General features: G+C 44.0%; 1 protein-coding gene across 1 annotated transcript in view; it reads left to right on the forward strand.

Moving 5' to 3' along the window:
• The window catches only part of pole (polymerase (DNA directed), epsilon), a 144,691-nt gene that overhangs the window by 99,297 nt on the left and 29,293 nt on the right, over positions 1-16,101 (forward strand). The window contains exons 39-42 of the mRNA XM_078554304.1: positions 2,826-3,030; positions 3,825-3,998; positions 14,493-14,618; positions 15,793-15,925. Of these exons, the coding sequence (XP_078410430.1) occupies positions 2,826-3,030; positions 3,825-3,998; positions 14,493-14,618; positions 15,793-15,925 (638 nt within the window). The remainder of the gene's footprint in view (positions 1-2,825; positions 3,031-3,824; positions 3,999-14,492; positions 14,619-15,792; positions 15,926-16,101) is intronic.

Raw genomic sequence — 16,101 nt, forward strand, 5'->3', positions numbered from 1 at the left:
GACTATCAGCAGCAGCAGAATTGTGTACAACCACAATCTATAATCTCATGGCCAGACATATCCCTCAGACTACCATTTCATTGAACCAGGGTTTATGCCCTGGCTTAATGGTAGGGTGAGGAGGGTATGCCAAGAGCAGCACCAGGCATACTAAAAATGAGGCACCAACCTGGTAAAGCTAAAGCACAGGACTACTTGCATGCCAAGCAGTGTAAGCAGCATGCAATAGACAGAGCTAAACGATCCCACAACCAGTGGGTCAGATCTGAGCTCTGTAGTCCTGCCACATCCAGTCGTGAATGGTGGTGGACAATTAAATAACTCATTGGAGGAGGCAGCTCCACAAATATCCTCATCCTCAATGATGGGGAAGCCCAGCACATCAGTGCAAAAGACAAGGCTGAAGCATTTTGCAGCCATCTTCAGCCAGAAGTGCCAAATGGATGATCCATCTCTGCCTCCTCCAGAGGTCCCCAGCATCACAGATGCCAGTCTTCAGCCAATTCGATTCACTCCACGTGTCATCAAGAAATGGAAGAAGACACTGGATATTGCAAAGGCTATAGGCCCCGACAACATTCTGGCAATAGCTGCGTCCCTAGCCAAGCTATTCCAGTGCAGCTACAGCACTGGTATCAACCTGGCAATGTAAAAAATTGTCCAGGTATGTCTTGTCCACAAAAAGCAGGACAAATCGAACCCAAACAATTACCGCCCCATCAGTCTGCTCTTGATCATCAGCAAAGTGGTGGAAGGGGTCATTGGCAGTGCTGTCAAGCGGCACTTACTCAGCAGTGACCTGCTCATGAATGCTTAATTTGGGTTCCGCCAAGGCCACTTAGCTCCTGACCTCATTATAGCCTTGTTCAAAACATAGATAAAAGAGCTGAACTCCAGAGGTGAGGTGAGAGTGACTGGCCTTGACATCAAGGCAGCATTTGACCGAGTGTGGCATGAAGGAGCACCAAAAAACTGAAGTCAATGGGAATCAGGAGGGAAACTTTGCACTGCTGGGAGTCATGCCTGGCAGAAAGGAAGATGGTTGTTGGAGGTCAATCATCTCAGTCCCAGGACATCACTGCAGGAGTTCTTCAGGATAGTGTCCTGGGCCCAACCATCTTCATTTGTTTCATCAATGACCTTCCTTCCATCATAAGGTCAGAAGTGGGGATGTTCGTGGATGCAATAGGACCTGGACAATATTCGGACTTGGGCTGATAAGTGGCAAATAACATTTGTGCCACACAAGTGCCAGGCAATGACCATCTCCAACAAGAAACAATCTAACCATCTCCCCTTAACACCCAATTGCATTACCATCGCTGAATCCCCACTATCAACAACCTAGGGATTACCTTTGACCAAAAATTGAACTGAACCAACCATATAAATACTGTGGCTATAAGTGCAAGTCAGAGGCTGCAATAAACATTTACTCCCTCCACCACTGCCACACAGTGGCAGCAGTGTTTACCGCCTGTACTGCAGCATCTCACCAAGGTTCCGACAGCACCTTCCAAACCCACGACCTCTACCATCTAGAAGGACAAGGGTAGCAGATGCATGGGAACACCACCACCTGCAAGTTCTCCTCCAAATCACTCACCATCTTGACTTGGAAACATATCGCCTTTCCTTCATTGTCGCTGGATCAAAATCCTGGAACTCCCTTCCTAACAGCATGTGGGTGCTCCTAGAACACAAGGACTGCAGCGGTTCAAGAAGGCAGCTCATCACCACCTTCTCAAGGGTAATTAGGGGTAGGCAATAAATGCTGGCCTAGCCAGCAATGCAGACATCCCATGAACGAGTATAAAATAATTGTTTATCTTTAGACATTATCTTTAGGCATCACATTCACCTATCTAATTCAGGATTTCAAGTTGTTCTGGGTTTTGCACCAATACATGATCCTGTTTGAGCCAACACCACCTACCTACAAGGAAAGTTTAACCTCTGTGACCAAGGAGGAAAAGCAGTTTTAGTTGTGATTTGTTGAAGGTGCAAAGATAGCAGCAGCTTTCTGGAGGCATTTTTTTAAAATGGGATGCAAGCATTACTGGTAAGGTCTGCAGTTATTACCCTTGACAAGTGGTGCTGAGCCACCTTCTTGAATGCAACTGCCTGACTTGCTAGGTTACTTCAGAGGGCAGTTAAATGTCATTGTGGGTCAGATGTATAATTTCATGGTCAGCATTCTTTTTATTCCAGATTTTGTTTAATTAATTGAATTCAAATTTCCCACCTGCCTTGATGGAATTTGAACTCATGTTTTCAGATATTAGTCCAGGCCTCTGGATTACTAGCCTAGTAACATAACTACTAGCCTGTATATGTAGCTCAGTTGTCTATAATACAAATTACTCACCACAGTTGGAGACCTCGTTGACATTTCCTTCATGGAATTATCAAATAGAATTACCAAATTCGTGTTGAGCCCTGGTTTGCTTCCAATGATTTTCATTATTGCTGCAATTTGAGGTATTGTAACTGTTTAAACATTAACTGTTCCTTTGTGGGTTTTTCTTAAAGGAGTCTGAAATGCTCTACTCCTCCACCAGTTACTACTTTTTGTCTGTCAAGGCATCATCAAACAATGTATTTCCTGGCACTGAGTGTTGGCAACCTCTACATTGCAACTCTTCAGCTGGCTGATAAGGGTGCAACCAGCCTTTGTCCAAGGGTTTACCTCCCCAAAACTTTTGTGCCGTTTTAATTCGGAATAGAATTCAGTCACTTATGAATTTTGTGAAATTTTAAATATTGGTATATTTAATTAGTGGTTCTTTTTATGAGTAACTTTAAAAAAAACATTCTCTCCTTAGTTTCCGTGGAGCTGGATATTCAAAGCTTGGCTGTGAATACCATCCTTCAGTCCCATCACATTAACGATATGGAGGGAGCATCCAGTATTGGTGTCAGCTTTGATGTTATCCAGCAAGCTTCGCTTGAAGACATGATGGCTGGTAACCAGTCAGCTAATGCACTTGCCAGCTATGATGAGGCAGCGTTGTGTTCCAACACATTCAGGTATTTCAGTGGGGAGCGGGCAGGTTGTCAGCAGATTCACTGGGTCCCTTCATCAGGGTTTGGACACTGATCAATCTGATATTCTTTTGGGTCAAAGAACTAATTCACATATGCCTTAATTCTTCAGACAGATTTTAAGCAAATTTTTGCTTTTAGAATTAGTTCATTGAAAGATAAATGACTAATGCTGTTCAGGACTATACTAATTTGTGAGCTAATGTGACATAGGCCTACTATTACCAATTCACACTGGCCTACAAGATGATAGAAGAGAAGGCAGTAAGAATTTAAGACAAGAAAGTGTCGAGTTTTTTTTCTTTACCCTGTGGGTTACTACTAGAACACTAAATATGTAACAATTTGTTTCAAGGCATTGAACCTATCCTCTCAATTGGCACTCTTTTTCCTTATACAGGGGTGTGCAGCATTTACTGTAATTGTCTTCTATACTCCAAACAACCAGCAAGGACTGCTGACGGAGTTGGGTGTGCTGATGCCTACTGGAACTTCCGTTTGAGCATTGTAGCTTTTTTATCTGCAATTGGCTGAACGGATGTATGCTTTCTCTGACCCTCTGTCATTGATACTCAGAGCTGGTTGATGGGAAGCTCACACTGGCACCATCATGACCTTTTCATTTTCCTCAACCACCCAGCTATCAGTTGGTAATTTCTTACAGCAGCATATGGGAGGATGAGACCAGTGATGCTCTGTGGGCTTAGTGGTCAACCTTTTCTACTGTTCCTGCTTAAACCATTGTTTTATTGCTCATGAGTGTATTCCTGTGTTTCCAGAATTTTGAAAAGCATGGTTGTTGGCTGGGTGAAGGAGATCACCCACTATCAGAATGTGTATGCTGATAACCAAGTGATGCACTTTTACCGTTGGTTGCGATCACCCTCATCACTGCTGTATGACCCGGCACTACACCGTATTCTCCACAACATGATGAAGAAGCTATTTCTGCAGTAAGTTTTAAAAAAACAGTGTATGAAAATAGATGCCTTCAGAATAAAATATAGGCACCTTGTGAAAATGATTTCATTTTCTGAAGGATGTAGATGAAATTATGATATTTTAATGTATCTACACATTCTTTCCTTAAAATTTTGCATGTTTGCTTTTAAGCTCTCACTGAGTGCATACTCTGTCTCTCTCTTGATCTCTAATCTGAGAGCAGGATGAATGTTTGTTTCACAAGGTGCCTGTACCCTAATGTGCTAACAAAGATGTGGTTAACCAAAGAGAATTAATTCATGCAGTGCTTTGGTTTTTGAAGCATATGTGATTACAATAGAGAGAGCAAAAATTTTATAGATGTTTTCCTGACTGACAAATGCTATTATATGCCAATGTTGTACAATATAAGGTTAAGAGATGGAGACCTGAGTGGGACTGGAGCAAAGAATGTTCATCCTGCAAAAAGGGAGGAATAGCTAGGACTCATGTGTTCCCATAGCAACACCTTTTTTTAAATTTAGAGTAAGTGAGTGGAGCTAATGGAGAAATTATTCAATGTGAGAACAAGTTGAGCCAGCTGGTGGAGTGTGGTGGTGGATGGGGATTAATTGGGCCTTTGTTCAAGGAAGAAACAGAGGTCCCTCGGGCTGCTCTGATTGGGAATGGAGTTGTAGAGGGCTTGATCATCCATGGTGAAAAGGAGATGGCGAGGACCAGAAAATGTGAAACTGTCAAAGTGGCAGATGTAGGTGGGAAGATACTGGACAAAAAGAGAGAAAATGGAGTCCAGGCTGGAAGAAATTAGTTCCTTGCAGAAAGGACAGGTTGAAATAATGAGTCTACCAGAGCAGTCCTGTTTGAGACTCTTGGGAAGGAGGTAGAAGTGAGCTGTGCGAGTTTGGAGACAGTGGAGGGAAGCTCTCCAGGAAGGTGAGATCAGCCTGGAATGTTGATTTGATACTCGGTGGTAGCATCATGGCCCAAATGTTGTCAGGAGTGACCACCACACAGCCCTCTTGGAGACAAAGTCCCATCTTCAATGTGAGGCTACCCTCCATTGTGTTGTTTAGCACTGTCATGAAACCCAAACTTGCCCTGTTGAACTGAGGTCAGGAACTTCAACACCTGACGGACCACGGGCTTTCTGCACATGCGCAGGCTGGTAGCAGGCTACACGTGCGTAGTTCTGCAGTTGGTAAGTTCTTCGGGCCCAGCACGCCTGTGCATAGAGAGAGAGGGGAAAGAAAGGTGCAAAAATCTGGTCAGGTGATTGGGAGCAAAGTGTCATGGAAGAGTAGTATCTCAACAGGGGACAGGAAAAGGTCCCAAAAAGGGAAGAGTGGTCTGGATTAAGGATAAAAGGAAGTCGTAAGTAGAAGACGGAGACAGGGGAGAGAAACAGGTCCCAGTTAAGTTCAGTTAAAAGGGAGGAGCAGGGAAACAGGCTCCAAGGTGGAGAAAGGGCTGCAGGGAGCAGACTTTAAGTAAAGAGGGCTCAGGAGAAGCCCTGGTAATTGAAGAAGGCCATTGGAGCAATGGTACCCCTTTTGCAGCAGTAGTGTTCGGCTCGGCCTGGCTGAAGAGCTGAAATTGTGCTTGTGATTTGGTGCTTGAGTGAGTACTCGGGAATCCAGGGAATGGAATCTCGGGAGGCAAGATTAAGACCCCGCGTAGTAGACCTTTGTTGAAGCCGTCCAAGTCAGAGCGACTTTTCAGAGAGAATTCAAAGACAAGATCTTCGAATATGAAGATTGGAGTCTCTCATGAGAGAGACGGAGTTTCAATGAGATTGTTGACTCACAGCGTTACTGACATCTGGGTGGGTTGTTGAGAAATCCACAGAATCTGTTTTGGTCACATTTGGCATTTATTGTGCAGTGTAGAGTTTGCCTGTTAACTCATAATAACCCTGAATGTTAAAGTATGAGATAGATATTGTAAATTGTTTTATCTTTCTGACCTTGTACACTAAAGTTTATTTTTGTTTGTTCAAAACCTGTGGAACCTTGTGACTTCATTTGCTGAACAGGCGTCTTAATTCTCAGCTTTAAGCAAAACATTACTGGCCCCTAACCGGATCTCACTGACAAATTGGAAGTCTGGCCAAGGATCATGGCAGGCACCATGACCACATTAATCTCATGGCCTGCTATATTCCTTACTCTACCATTGCCCTCAAGCCAAGGAACCAACCATACGAAATAGGAGCAGAAGTAAGCCATTTGGCTCCTCGAGCCTGCTCTGCCATTCAATGAGATCATGGCTGATCTGTTTGTGTTTCGAATTCCACATTCCCATCCACCCTGAATAACCTTTGATTCCCTTACCTAATAAGAATTTATATCCCTCCGCCTTAAGAATATTCAGTGACCCCACCTCCACTGCCTTCTGAGGCAGAGTTCCAAAGTTGCATGGCCCTCAGAGAAAAAAATTCTCCTCTTCTCTGTCCTAAAACAGCGACCCCTAATTTTAAAACCGTGCTCCCTAGTTCTGGACTCACCCACAAGAGAAAACATCCTTTCAATGTCCACCTTGTCAAGACCGTTCAGGACCTGACATACTTCAATCAAGTCACCCCTCACTCTCGTTAACTCCAGTGGAAATGAGCCCAGTCTGTCCAATCTTTCATCATAAAACAACCCGCTCATTCCAGGTGTCAATCTAGTAAACCTCCTCTGAACTGTCTCCCAAGCATTTACATCCTTCCTCAAGTAAGGCGACCAAAACTGCACGCAGTATTCGAGTTGGGGGAGGCGATGGCATAGTGTTATTGTCACTGGACTAGTAATCCAGAGACCCAGGGTAATGCTCTGGGGACCCGGTGTTGTAAAAACCCATCTGGTTCACTAATGTCCTTTAGGGAAGGAAATCTGTCGTCCTTGCCTGGTCTGGCCTACATGTGACTCCAGACCCACAGCAATGTGGTTGACTCTTAAATGCTCTCTGAAATAGCCTAGCAAGCCACTCAGTTGTAACAAACCGCTGCAAAGACACAAAAAAAGAAATGAAACATGATGGACCACCTGGCATCGACCTCAGGCACTGGAAACGACAACGGCAATTGCAGCCCGGTCGACTCTGCAAAGTCCTCCTTACTAACATCTGGGGGCTAGTACCAGAATTGGGAAAGCTGTCTCACAGACTAGTCAAGCAACAGCCTGACATAGTCATCCTCACGGAACCATACCTTATGGATAATGTCCCAAACTCCATCACCGTCCCTGGGCGTGCCCTCTCCCACTGGCAGGACAGACTCAGCAGAGGTGGCGGCACAGTGGTATACAGCTGGGAGTTGCCCTGGGAGTCCTCAACATCAACTCCGGACCCCATGAAGTCTCATGGCATCAGATCAAACATGGGCAAGGAAACCTCCTGCCAATTACCACGTACCGCCCTCCCTCAGCTGATGAATCAGTGCTCCTCCATGTTGAACATCACTCGGAGGAAGCACTGAGGGTGGCAAGGGTGCATAATGCACTCAGGGTAGGGGACTTCAATGTCCATCACCAAGAGTGGCCCGGTAGCACCACTACTGACTGAGCTGGCTGAGTCCTAAATGACATAGCTGCTAGACTGGGTCTGCAGCAGGTGGTGAGGGAACCAACAAGAGGGAAAAACATACTTGACCTCATCCTTACCAACTTGCCTGCCGCAGATGCATCTGTCCATCACAGTATTGGGAGGAGTGACGACCGCACAGTCATTGTGGAGACGAAGTCCCGCCTTCACATTGAGGATACCCTCCATCATGTTGTGTGGCATTACCACTGTGCTAAATGGGATGGATTTTGAACAGATCTAGCAGCTCAAGAGTGGGCATCCATGAGGTGCTGTGGGCCATCAGACGCAGCAGAATTATACTCGAACACAATCTGTAACCTCATGGCCTGGCATATCCCAGACTTTACCATTACCATCAAGCCAGGGGATCAACCCTGGTTCAATGAAGAGTGCAGGAGGGCATGCCAGGAGCAGTACCAGGCATACCTAAAAATGAGGTGTCAAACTAGTGAAGCTATAACACAGGACTACTTGCATGCCAAACAGCATAAGCAGCAAGTTATGGACAGAGCTAAGCGATCCCACAACCAAGGGATCAGATCTAAGCTCTGCAGTCCTGCCACATCCAGTCGTGAATGATGGTGGACAATTACTGGAGCCACTGGAGGAGTTGGCTCCACAAATATCCCTATCCTTGATGATGGAGGAGCCCAGCACAGCAGTGCAAAAGATAAGGCTGAAGCATTCGCAACAATCTTCAGCCAGAAGTGCCGAGTGAATGATCCATCTCGGCCTCCTCCAGAGGTCCCCAGCATCACAGATGCCAGTCTTCAGCCAATTTGATTCACTCCACGTGATATCAAGAAACGGCTGAAGGCACTGGGTACTGCAAAGGCTATGGGCCCTGACAACATTCCGGCAATAGTACTGAAGACTTGTGCTTCAGAACTTGCTGCACTCATGGCCAAACTGTTCCAGTACAGCTACAACACTGGCATCTACCCAGCAATGTTGAAAATTGCCCAGGTATGTCCTGTAAACAAAAAGCTGGATAAATCTAACCCGGCCAATTACCGTCCCATCACTCTACTCTCCATCAGTAAAATAATGGAAGGGGTCATCGACAGTGCTATCAAACGGCACTTGCTTAGCAAGAATCTCACTGATGCCCAGTTTGGGTTCTGCCAGGGCCAATCAGCTCCTGACTTCGTTACAGTTTTGGTTCAAACATGGACAAAAGAGCTGAACTCTCAAGGTGAGGTGAGAGTGTGTGCCATTGACATTAAGGCAGCATTTGACCGAGTGTTGCACCCTAGCACAAAGGAAGATGGTTGTGGTTGTTGGAGGTCAGTCATCTCAGCTCCAGGAGATCACTGCAGGAGTTCCTCAGGGTAGTGTCCTCGGCCCAACCATCTTCAGCTGCTTCGTCAATGACCTTCCTTCCATCATAAGGTCAGAAGTGGGGATGTTCGCTGATGGTTGCAGAATGTTCGGCACCATTCGTGACTCCTCAGATACTGAAGCAGTCCATGTCCAAATGCAGCAAGACCTGGACAATATCCAGGCTTGGGCTGACAAGTGGCAAGTAACATTCGCGCCACACTAGTGTCAGGCAATGACCATCTCCAACAAGAGAGAATCAAACTATCGCCCCTTGATGTTCAATGGCATTACCAACACTGAAACCCCAACTCTCAACATCCTGGGGGTTACTATTGACCAGAAACTGAACTAGACTGGCCATATAAATACTGTGGCTACAAGAACAGGTCAGAGGCTAGGGATCGTGCAACGAGTAAATCGCTTCTTGACTCCCCAAAGCCTATCCACCATCTACAAGGCACAGGTCAGGAGTGTGATGGAATACTCCCCATTTGCCTGGGTGAATGCAGCTCCTACAACACTGAAGAAGCTGGACACCATCCAGGACAAAGCAGTCTGCTTGATTGGCAGCACATCCATAAACATTCACTCCCTCCACCACCAACGCACAGAAGCAGCAGTGTGTACCATCTACAAGATGCACTGCAGGAATTCAAAGCTCCTTAGACAGCACCTTCCAAACACATGACCACCTCCACCTAGAAGGACAAGGGCAGCAGATAGCTGGGAACACCACTGCCTGGAAATTCCCCTCCAAGTCACTCACCATCCTGACTTTGAAATATATCGCCGTTCCTTCACTGTTGCTGGGTCAAAATCCTGGAACTCCCTTCCTAACAGCACTTTGGGTGTACCTACACCACATGGACTGCAGTGGTTCAAGAAGGCAGCTCAGCACCGCCTTCTCAAGGGCAACTAAGGATGGGCAATAAATGTTGGCCCAGCCAGCGAAGCCCACATCCTGTGAATGAATTAAAAAAAAATAAAAAACCAATGCCCTATATAATTGAAGCATAACATCCTTACTTTTATGTTCAATTCCTCTCGAAATAAAGGATAGCATTCCATTAGCCTTCTGAATTACTTTCTGTACCTGCATACTAACTTTTGTGACTCATGTACTAGAACACCTAAATTCCTCTGCGCCTCAGAATTCTGCAATCCATTCTGTTTAAGTAATACTCTGCTTTTTTATTCTTCCTGCCTAAGTGAATAAGTTTACATTTTCCCACATTATACTCCATCTGCCAGATTTTTGCCCACTCACTAAACCTATCTATTTTCGTCTGCAACCTCCTTATGTCCTCTTCACAGCATACTTTCCTATCTATCTTTGTGTCATCTGCAAATTTAGTTTCCATGCCTTCATTCCCCTCATCTAAGTCATTGATGTAAATTGTAAGAAGTTGAGGCCCCTGCAGGAGTCCACTCATCACATCCTGCCAATCAGCAAATAACCTATTTATGCATGCTCTGTTTTCTGCCAGCCAGCCAATCTTTTATCTACTCTAACATTTTACACCCTACACCATGAGCCTTTATTTTCCGCAATAACCTTTGACGTGGCACCTTATCAAATGTCTTTTGGAAATCCAGGTACAGTTCCTACAGGCTCCCATTTATCCACAGCACATGTTACTTCTTCAAATAACTCCAATAATTGGTTAAACATGGTTTCCCTTTCACAAAACCATGTTGACTCTTCCCAACTACTGTGAGTATTTCTAAGTTCCCAGCTAAAACTTCCTCACTGATCGATTCTAATGCCTTCCCCACGACAGATGTCAAGCTAACTGGCCTATGGTTTCCTGTTTTCTGCCTGCCTCCCGTTTTGAATAGATGGGTTATATTTGCTGTCTTCCAGTCTGATGGAACCTTTCCAGAATCTAGCAAATTTTGGAAAATTAACACCCACGCATTTACTGCCTCATTATCCACCTCTTTTAAGATCCTAGGATGAAATCCATCAGAATCCGGAGACTTTCAGCCCGCAGCTCCATCAGTTTGCTTGGAACCACTTCTCTAGCGATTGTGATTTCACCAAGTTCCCCTCTCCCCTCCACCTCCTGATTTACAGCTATTACTGGAATATTTTTTGTATCCTCTATCGTGAAGACAGAAGCAAAATATTTGTTCACTTCATCCGCCACTTCCTTATTATCTACTATTAACTCCTCATTGTTACTCTCTAGAGGACCAACACTCACTTTACTTACTTTTTTTCCTTTTTAAATGCCTGTAGAAACTCTTGCTATCCATTTTTACATTTCTAGCTAGCTTCCTCTCATACTATAGTTTCTTTCTTCTAATTAACCTTTTAGTCATTCTCTGCCATTCTTTATATTCTAACCAATCATCTGACCTGCCACTCATCTTTGTGCAGTTATGGGCTTTTTTCTTAAGTCTGATGCTTTTCTTAACTTTAGTTAACCATGGATGGTGAGCCCTCCCCTTAGAAATTTTATTTATAGCAGGAATATACTTATTGTGAGTATTTGGAACTATCCCCTTAAATGTCTGCCACTGCTTCTCTATTGATCTATCCTCTAGCCTAGTATCCCAGTTTACTTCAGCTAGCTCAACTTTCATGCTCACATAGTTGCCCTTATTTAAGTTTAAAATGCTACCCTTAGACCTGCTCTTTCCCCTTTTCAAACTGGATGTAAAATTCAATTATATTATGGTCGCTCCTAGCTAGGGGTGCCTTCACTCTGAGGCCATTAATTAACCCTGTCACATTACACAATGCCAAGTCTAATATAACCTGCTCTCTGGTTGGTTCCAGAATGTGCTGCTCTAAGAAACTATCTCAAAAGCATTCTATGAACTCCTCATCCAGGCTACTACTGCCAATCAGATTTTTCTTGTTTATATGTGGATTAAAATCACATATGATTATTGCCATCCCTTTATCGCAAGCGCCCAATATTTCTTCTTGTATTCTTTGTCCTACATTGTGGTTACTGTTTGGGGTCCTGTAAACCACTCCCGAGTGACTTCTTTCCCCTGCTATTCTTCATTTCCACCCAAACAGATTCTACATCCTGTTGTCCTGAACTGAGGTTATCTCTAACTATTGCACCAATGCCATCCTTGATTAAGTGTTACACCTCCACCTTTATCTAGCTTCCTATTCTTCTTAAATGTCATATACCCCTCAATGTTCACAACCGTAATGGCTATCAGATCATATTTATTTACTTCAATGTGTGCTATCAATTTAATTACTTTGTGATGAACGCTACGCACATTCAGATACAGAGCCTTTAGTTTTGTCTTTTTGTTATCTTTGTAACATCTAGTCTTGACTGTTGGTGTATTCTTAGGTTTTTTTCTGCCCGTTCCTTCCTGCCATTCTCTGACCCTCATTTCTCATATTACTATTTTGCTTTCCTACCTTGACTCTACCCCTTAATTTGCTACATCTACCCAACCTTGATCTCTCATCACCGCACCCCTTATTTAGTTTGAAGTCCTCTCTACTCGGCTCACTAGAACACTAGCCCCAACACAATTCAGATGTAAACCATCCCAGCCCCCACTTTCCCTAGTACTAGTGCCAGTGCCCCACAAACTGGAACCCACTTCTCCCACACCAGTCTTTGAGCCACACATTTATCTCTCTAATCTTATTTGCCCTATGCCAATTTGCACGTGCCTCAGGGAACAATCCTGAGACTATTACTTTTGAAGTTCTTCTACTTAATTTGGTACCTAGCTCCTCATACTGACTATGCAGAACCTCTTTCTTTGACCTGTCCATGTCATTGGAACTACGACAACCGGACCTTCCTCCTTCCACTGTAAGTTCCTCTCCAGCCCTGAGCAGATGTCCCAAGCCCTGGAACCTGGCAGGCAACACAGCCTTCTGGACCCTCACTCTTTGTTGCAGAGAACCATGTCAATTCCCCTCACTATACTGTCCCCTACTACCATTACATTCCTGTTTGCTCCCTCTGCTTGAGCGGTTTCCTGTACCATGGTGCAATGGCCAGCCTGCTCATCCATCTTACAGACCTCCCTTTCTCCCACACAGTTTGCGAGCACCTCAAACCTGTTTGACAATTGCAAAGTCGGAGACTCCTCCACTACTGTCTGCTCAGTCCCTTTTTACCTGCCTCACTCACAGTCACATCCTCCTGTCCCTCACCGCTGACCAAAACAGATGACCCCCTTCTACAGGGTGTGGACCATCTTCTGGAACAAAGTGTCCAGGTTTTCTTCCCTCCCTTATGTTGCACAGTGTCTGCAGTTCGGCTTCCAGTTCAGTAATCCTGATTTGGAATTCCTCGAGCTGCTTACACTTTCGGCAGATGTCTTTATCCTGGTTCGCCTTGGCATCCAAAAGTCCCACATTCCACAGCTGCAACATAACACCTCTCCTGCCATTGTTACTTATGTTATTTAGTTAAGTTAATTTAATTAGCTTCTTAATGAACTTAGAATAATTCCTATGTATACTACACCTCTTTCCCCCGTGCACTGCATTCCCTCGTGAACCTAATTCACTACTCACACAGTCTCCATCTCACTTAGGTTTAGTCTCTTGTCTCCTCGCATTCCCCCTACTGGACCTGGTTCAATAAGGAGCATGTGAGAGGTAGCACCTTAAAAATGAGGTGCCAACCTGGTGAAGCTGTAACCCAAGACCACACGCATGCTTAATAGTGGAAACAGCATTTTACAGACAGAGCTAAGCAATTCCACAGCCACCAGATCAAATCAAAGCTCTGCAGTCCAGCCATATCCCATTGTGAATGATGGTGGACAATTAAATAACTAACCAGAGGAGAAGGCTACATTAACATCCCCATCCTCAATGATGGCAGAACTCAGCACTGTTGTGCAAAAGGCGGTGCTGAAGCAGTTGCAACAGTTTTCAGCCAAAAGTACTCGAAGGCTGCGTGCTCTGACAAATACCCAGCTGTAATACTGAAGACTTATGTTCCAGAACTAGCCCACCCCTAAACGAGCTATTCCAATACAGCTACAGCATGGCATTTGCCTGACCATTTTGAAAATTGCCCAGATATGCCCTTTCCACAAAAAGCAGGAGAAATTCAAACTGGCCAATTACTGCCCCATCAGCCTCCTCTCAATCATCAGCAAAGTGTCGGAAGGTGTCACTAACAGTGCTATCATGCAGCACTTCAGGAATGTGACTTGCTCACCAATGCTTAGTTTCCACTCTGCCAGAGCCATTTGGCCCCGGACCTCATTACATCCTTGTTCCAAACCTGAACAAAAGAGCTGAATTCCAGAGGGGAGGTGAGAGTGACTGCCCTTAACACCAAGGTAGCATTTGACCGAGTGTGGCATCGAGGAACCCTAGCAAAACTGAAGCCAATGGGAATCAAGGGGAAAGCTCTCCACTGGTAGGAGTGGTACATAGCACAAACATTTGTGCCATGCAAAAAGGAAGAGAGTTTTTAAAGTGCTTTTTGAGGGAAAGGGTGAAATGGAACTTGAGTGTCAGTGCTGTTTAACTTCATCTGTTGGCCAGAAAGTGATCATATGCTTTGATTACCAAAAAAAAGCACTACCACCAGGGTAACAATCCAAATGGGCTCGATGTGATTTGGTACAGAGGGTGCCACACTTGTGTTTTTATTTTACAGACTGGTAGCAGAGTTTAAAAGGTTGGGTTCATCAGTGATCTATGCCAATTTCAACCGTATAATGCTGTGCACCAAGAAGCGGCGGATTGAGGATTCAGTAGGATATGTGGAGTACATCACAAAGAGGTAATGTCTGCATTCCGACACAAGTAAGCCTTTTAAAATTATCCTGAGTGCCTTAAAGCCAAATTTAAGAAAAATGTCAGTCAGTAAGCCTATTACCAAATTTGGTAAATATTTTTCCTTTTGAAAGAATCTGTACTTTTTAAATTGAAGATAAAACCGTTAATATTGTAGTTCTACTGCATTGAATCTGTCAAATAAAAATATATTTTTTTTAAAATAATTTTATGCTGTGTAGCATTCTTCCCACTCAGGTGGTATTATTGTTCTGCTTTGTAGCTGGTCTAATTGGACTGTAACCTGCGTATCCCTAACCCCAATTCCCAGGCTCCAAGTGTTTCTGGCTGAGATGTTTCAGTTGGCCATACCCATACATCTGAGACAAGTGGTTTTCAAACAAACCCACTGGATTTGAATACAGAATCTGTATGTACAGTTCAGAGCAGAAGCAAATTGTCAGAGGTACTTGATTATTTCAGGTGACATGTTAAATTATGACCATGTTTGCTTGCTCAGGTCAAAGTAAAAGATGGAATGATAGGAGAGTTGTTCAATATTCATTCCTCAACCACCACCACCAGAAATAGCTTTTATAACCATTCGTTTATTTGCTTTTTGTGGGCCCTTTGTTGCCACATTTGCCTACTTAACTGTGACCACTCTTCAACATCAATACATTAGTTGCAAAAGGCTATGGAACACCCTAGGGAAATGAGACCTTGTCATTTAATTACAAATCTGTTCTCTTTGCCTTAAATGGACTCTTTATATAATCACTCAACCCTTGTGCTTATTTGAATGATACATTCTGACATTCAGAGCAACTGAGGATTGGAGATTAACTGTAATATTATATAAACCTATTGTACTGCTACAAAAATAATTGGTTTCAGCAGCAATATGTTCACATTTTCTATTTACAGACACAGCAATTGTATATTTGTAAGTTTCTTTCAACTGGGTTGCGTATTAATGTAATTCGGTAACATAGCTCTGAAACCTCGCCTTAGCTTTCTCCGATAACCTGTTAGTTTGTCTGGGAAATTTCAAAATTTCAGGTTGAGATTTCCAGTATTTTGGAATTGGAATCCTAGTGAGTGATGCTAGGATCATGGTACTATACATGAAATAAATGGGATGTTTGAGTAATTCATTCTTTTTGTTTACAAAAATACAGCATCCATTCCCGTGAAATTTTCCACTCCCTCTCCATCTCGTTTTCTCACTGCTGGGAGTTTCTGCTTTGGATGGACCCAGCCAATCATGGTGGCATTAAGGGTAAACTTCCCTCCAGCATTCTCAGTAGAGAGGTATGGGACTCTTCCTTTGCTCTAAAGTTGCTGAATGGTATTTGTAGATAATGGCCACACTTGTAGATATTTTAAACTTGAGTAAAAACACTAGCTACATTGGCACAAACATAAATAATGCGTAAATGTGTGATTTTAGTAACTTGGCTTTTCAGAGATCTGCATTCAGTGTTATC

The sequence above is a fragment of the Cetorhinus maximus genome, chromosome 12, assembly GCF_964194155.1.
Source record: "Cetorhinus maximus chromosome 12, sCetMax3.hap1.1, whole genome shotgun sequence".
Lineage (NCBI taxonomy): Eukaryota > Metazoa > Chordata > Chondrichthyes > Lamniformes > Cetorhinidae > Cetorhinus > Cetorhinus maximus.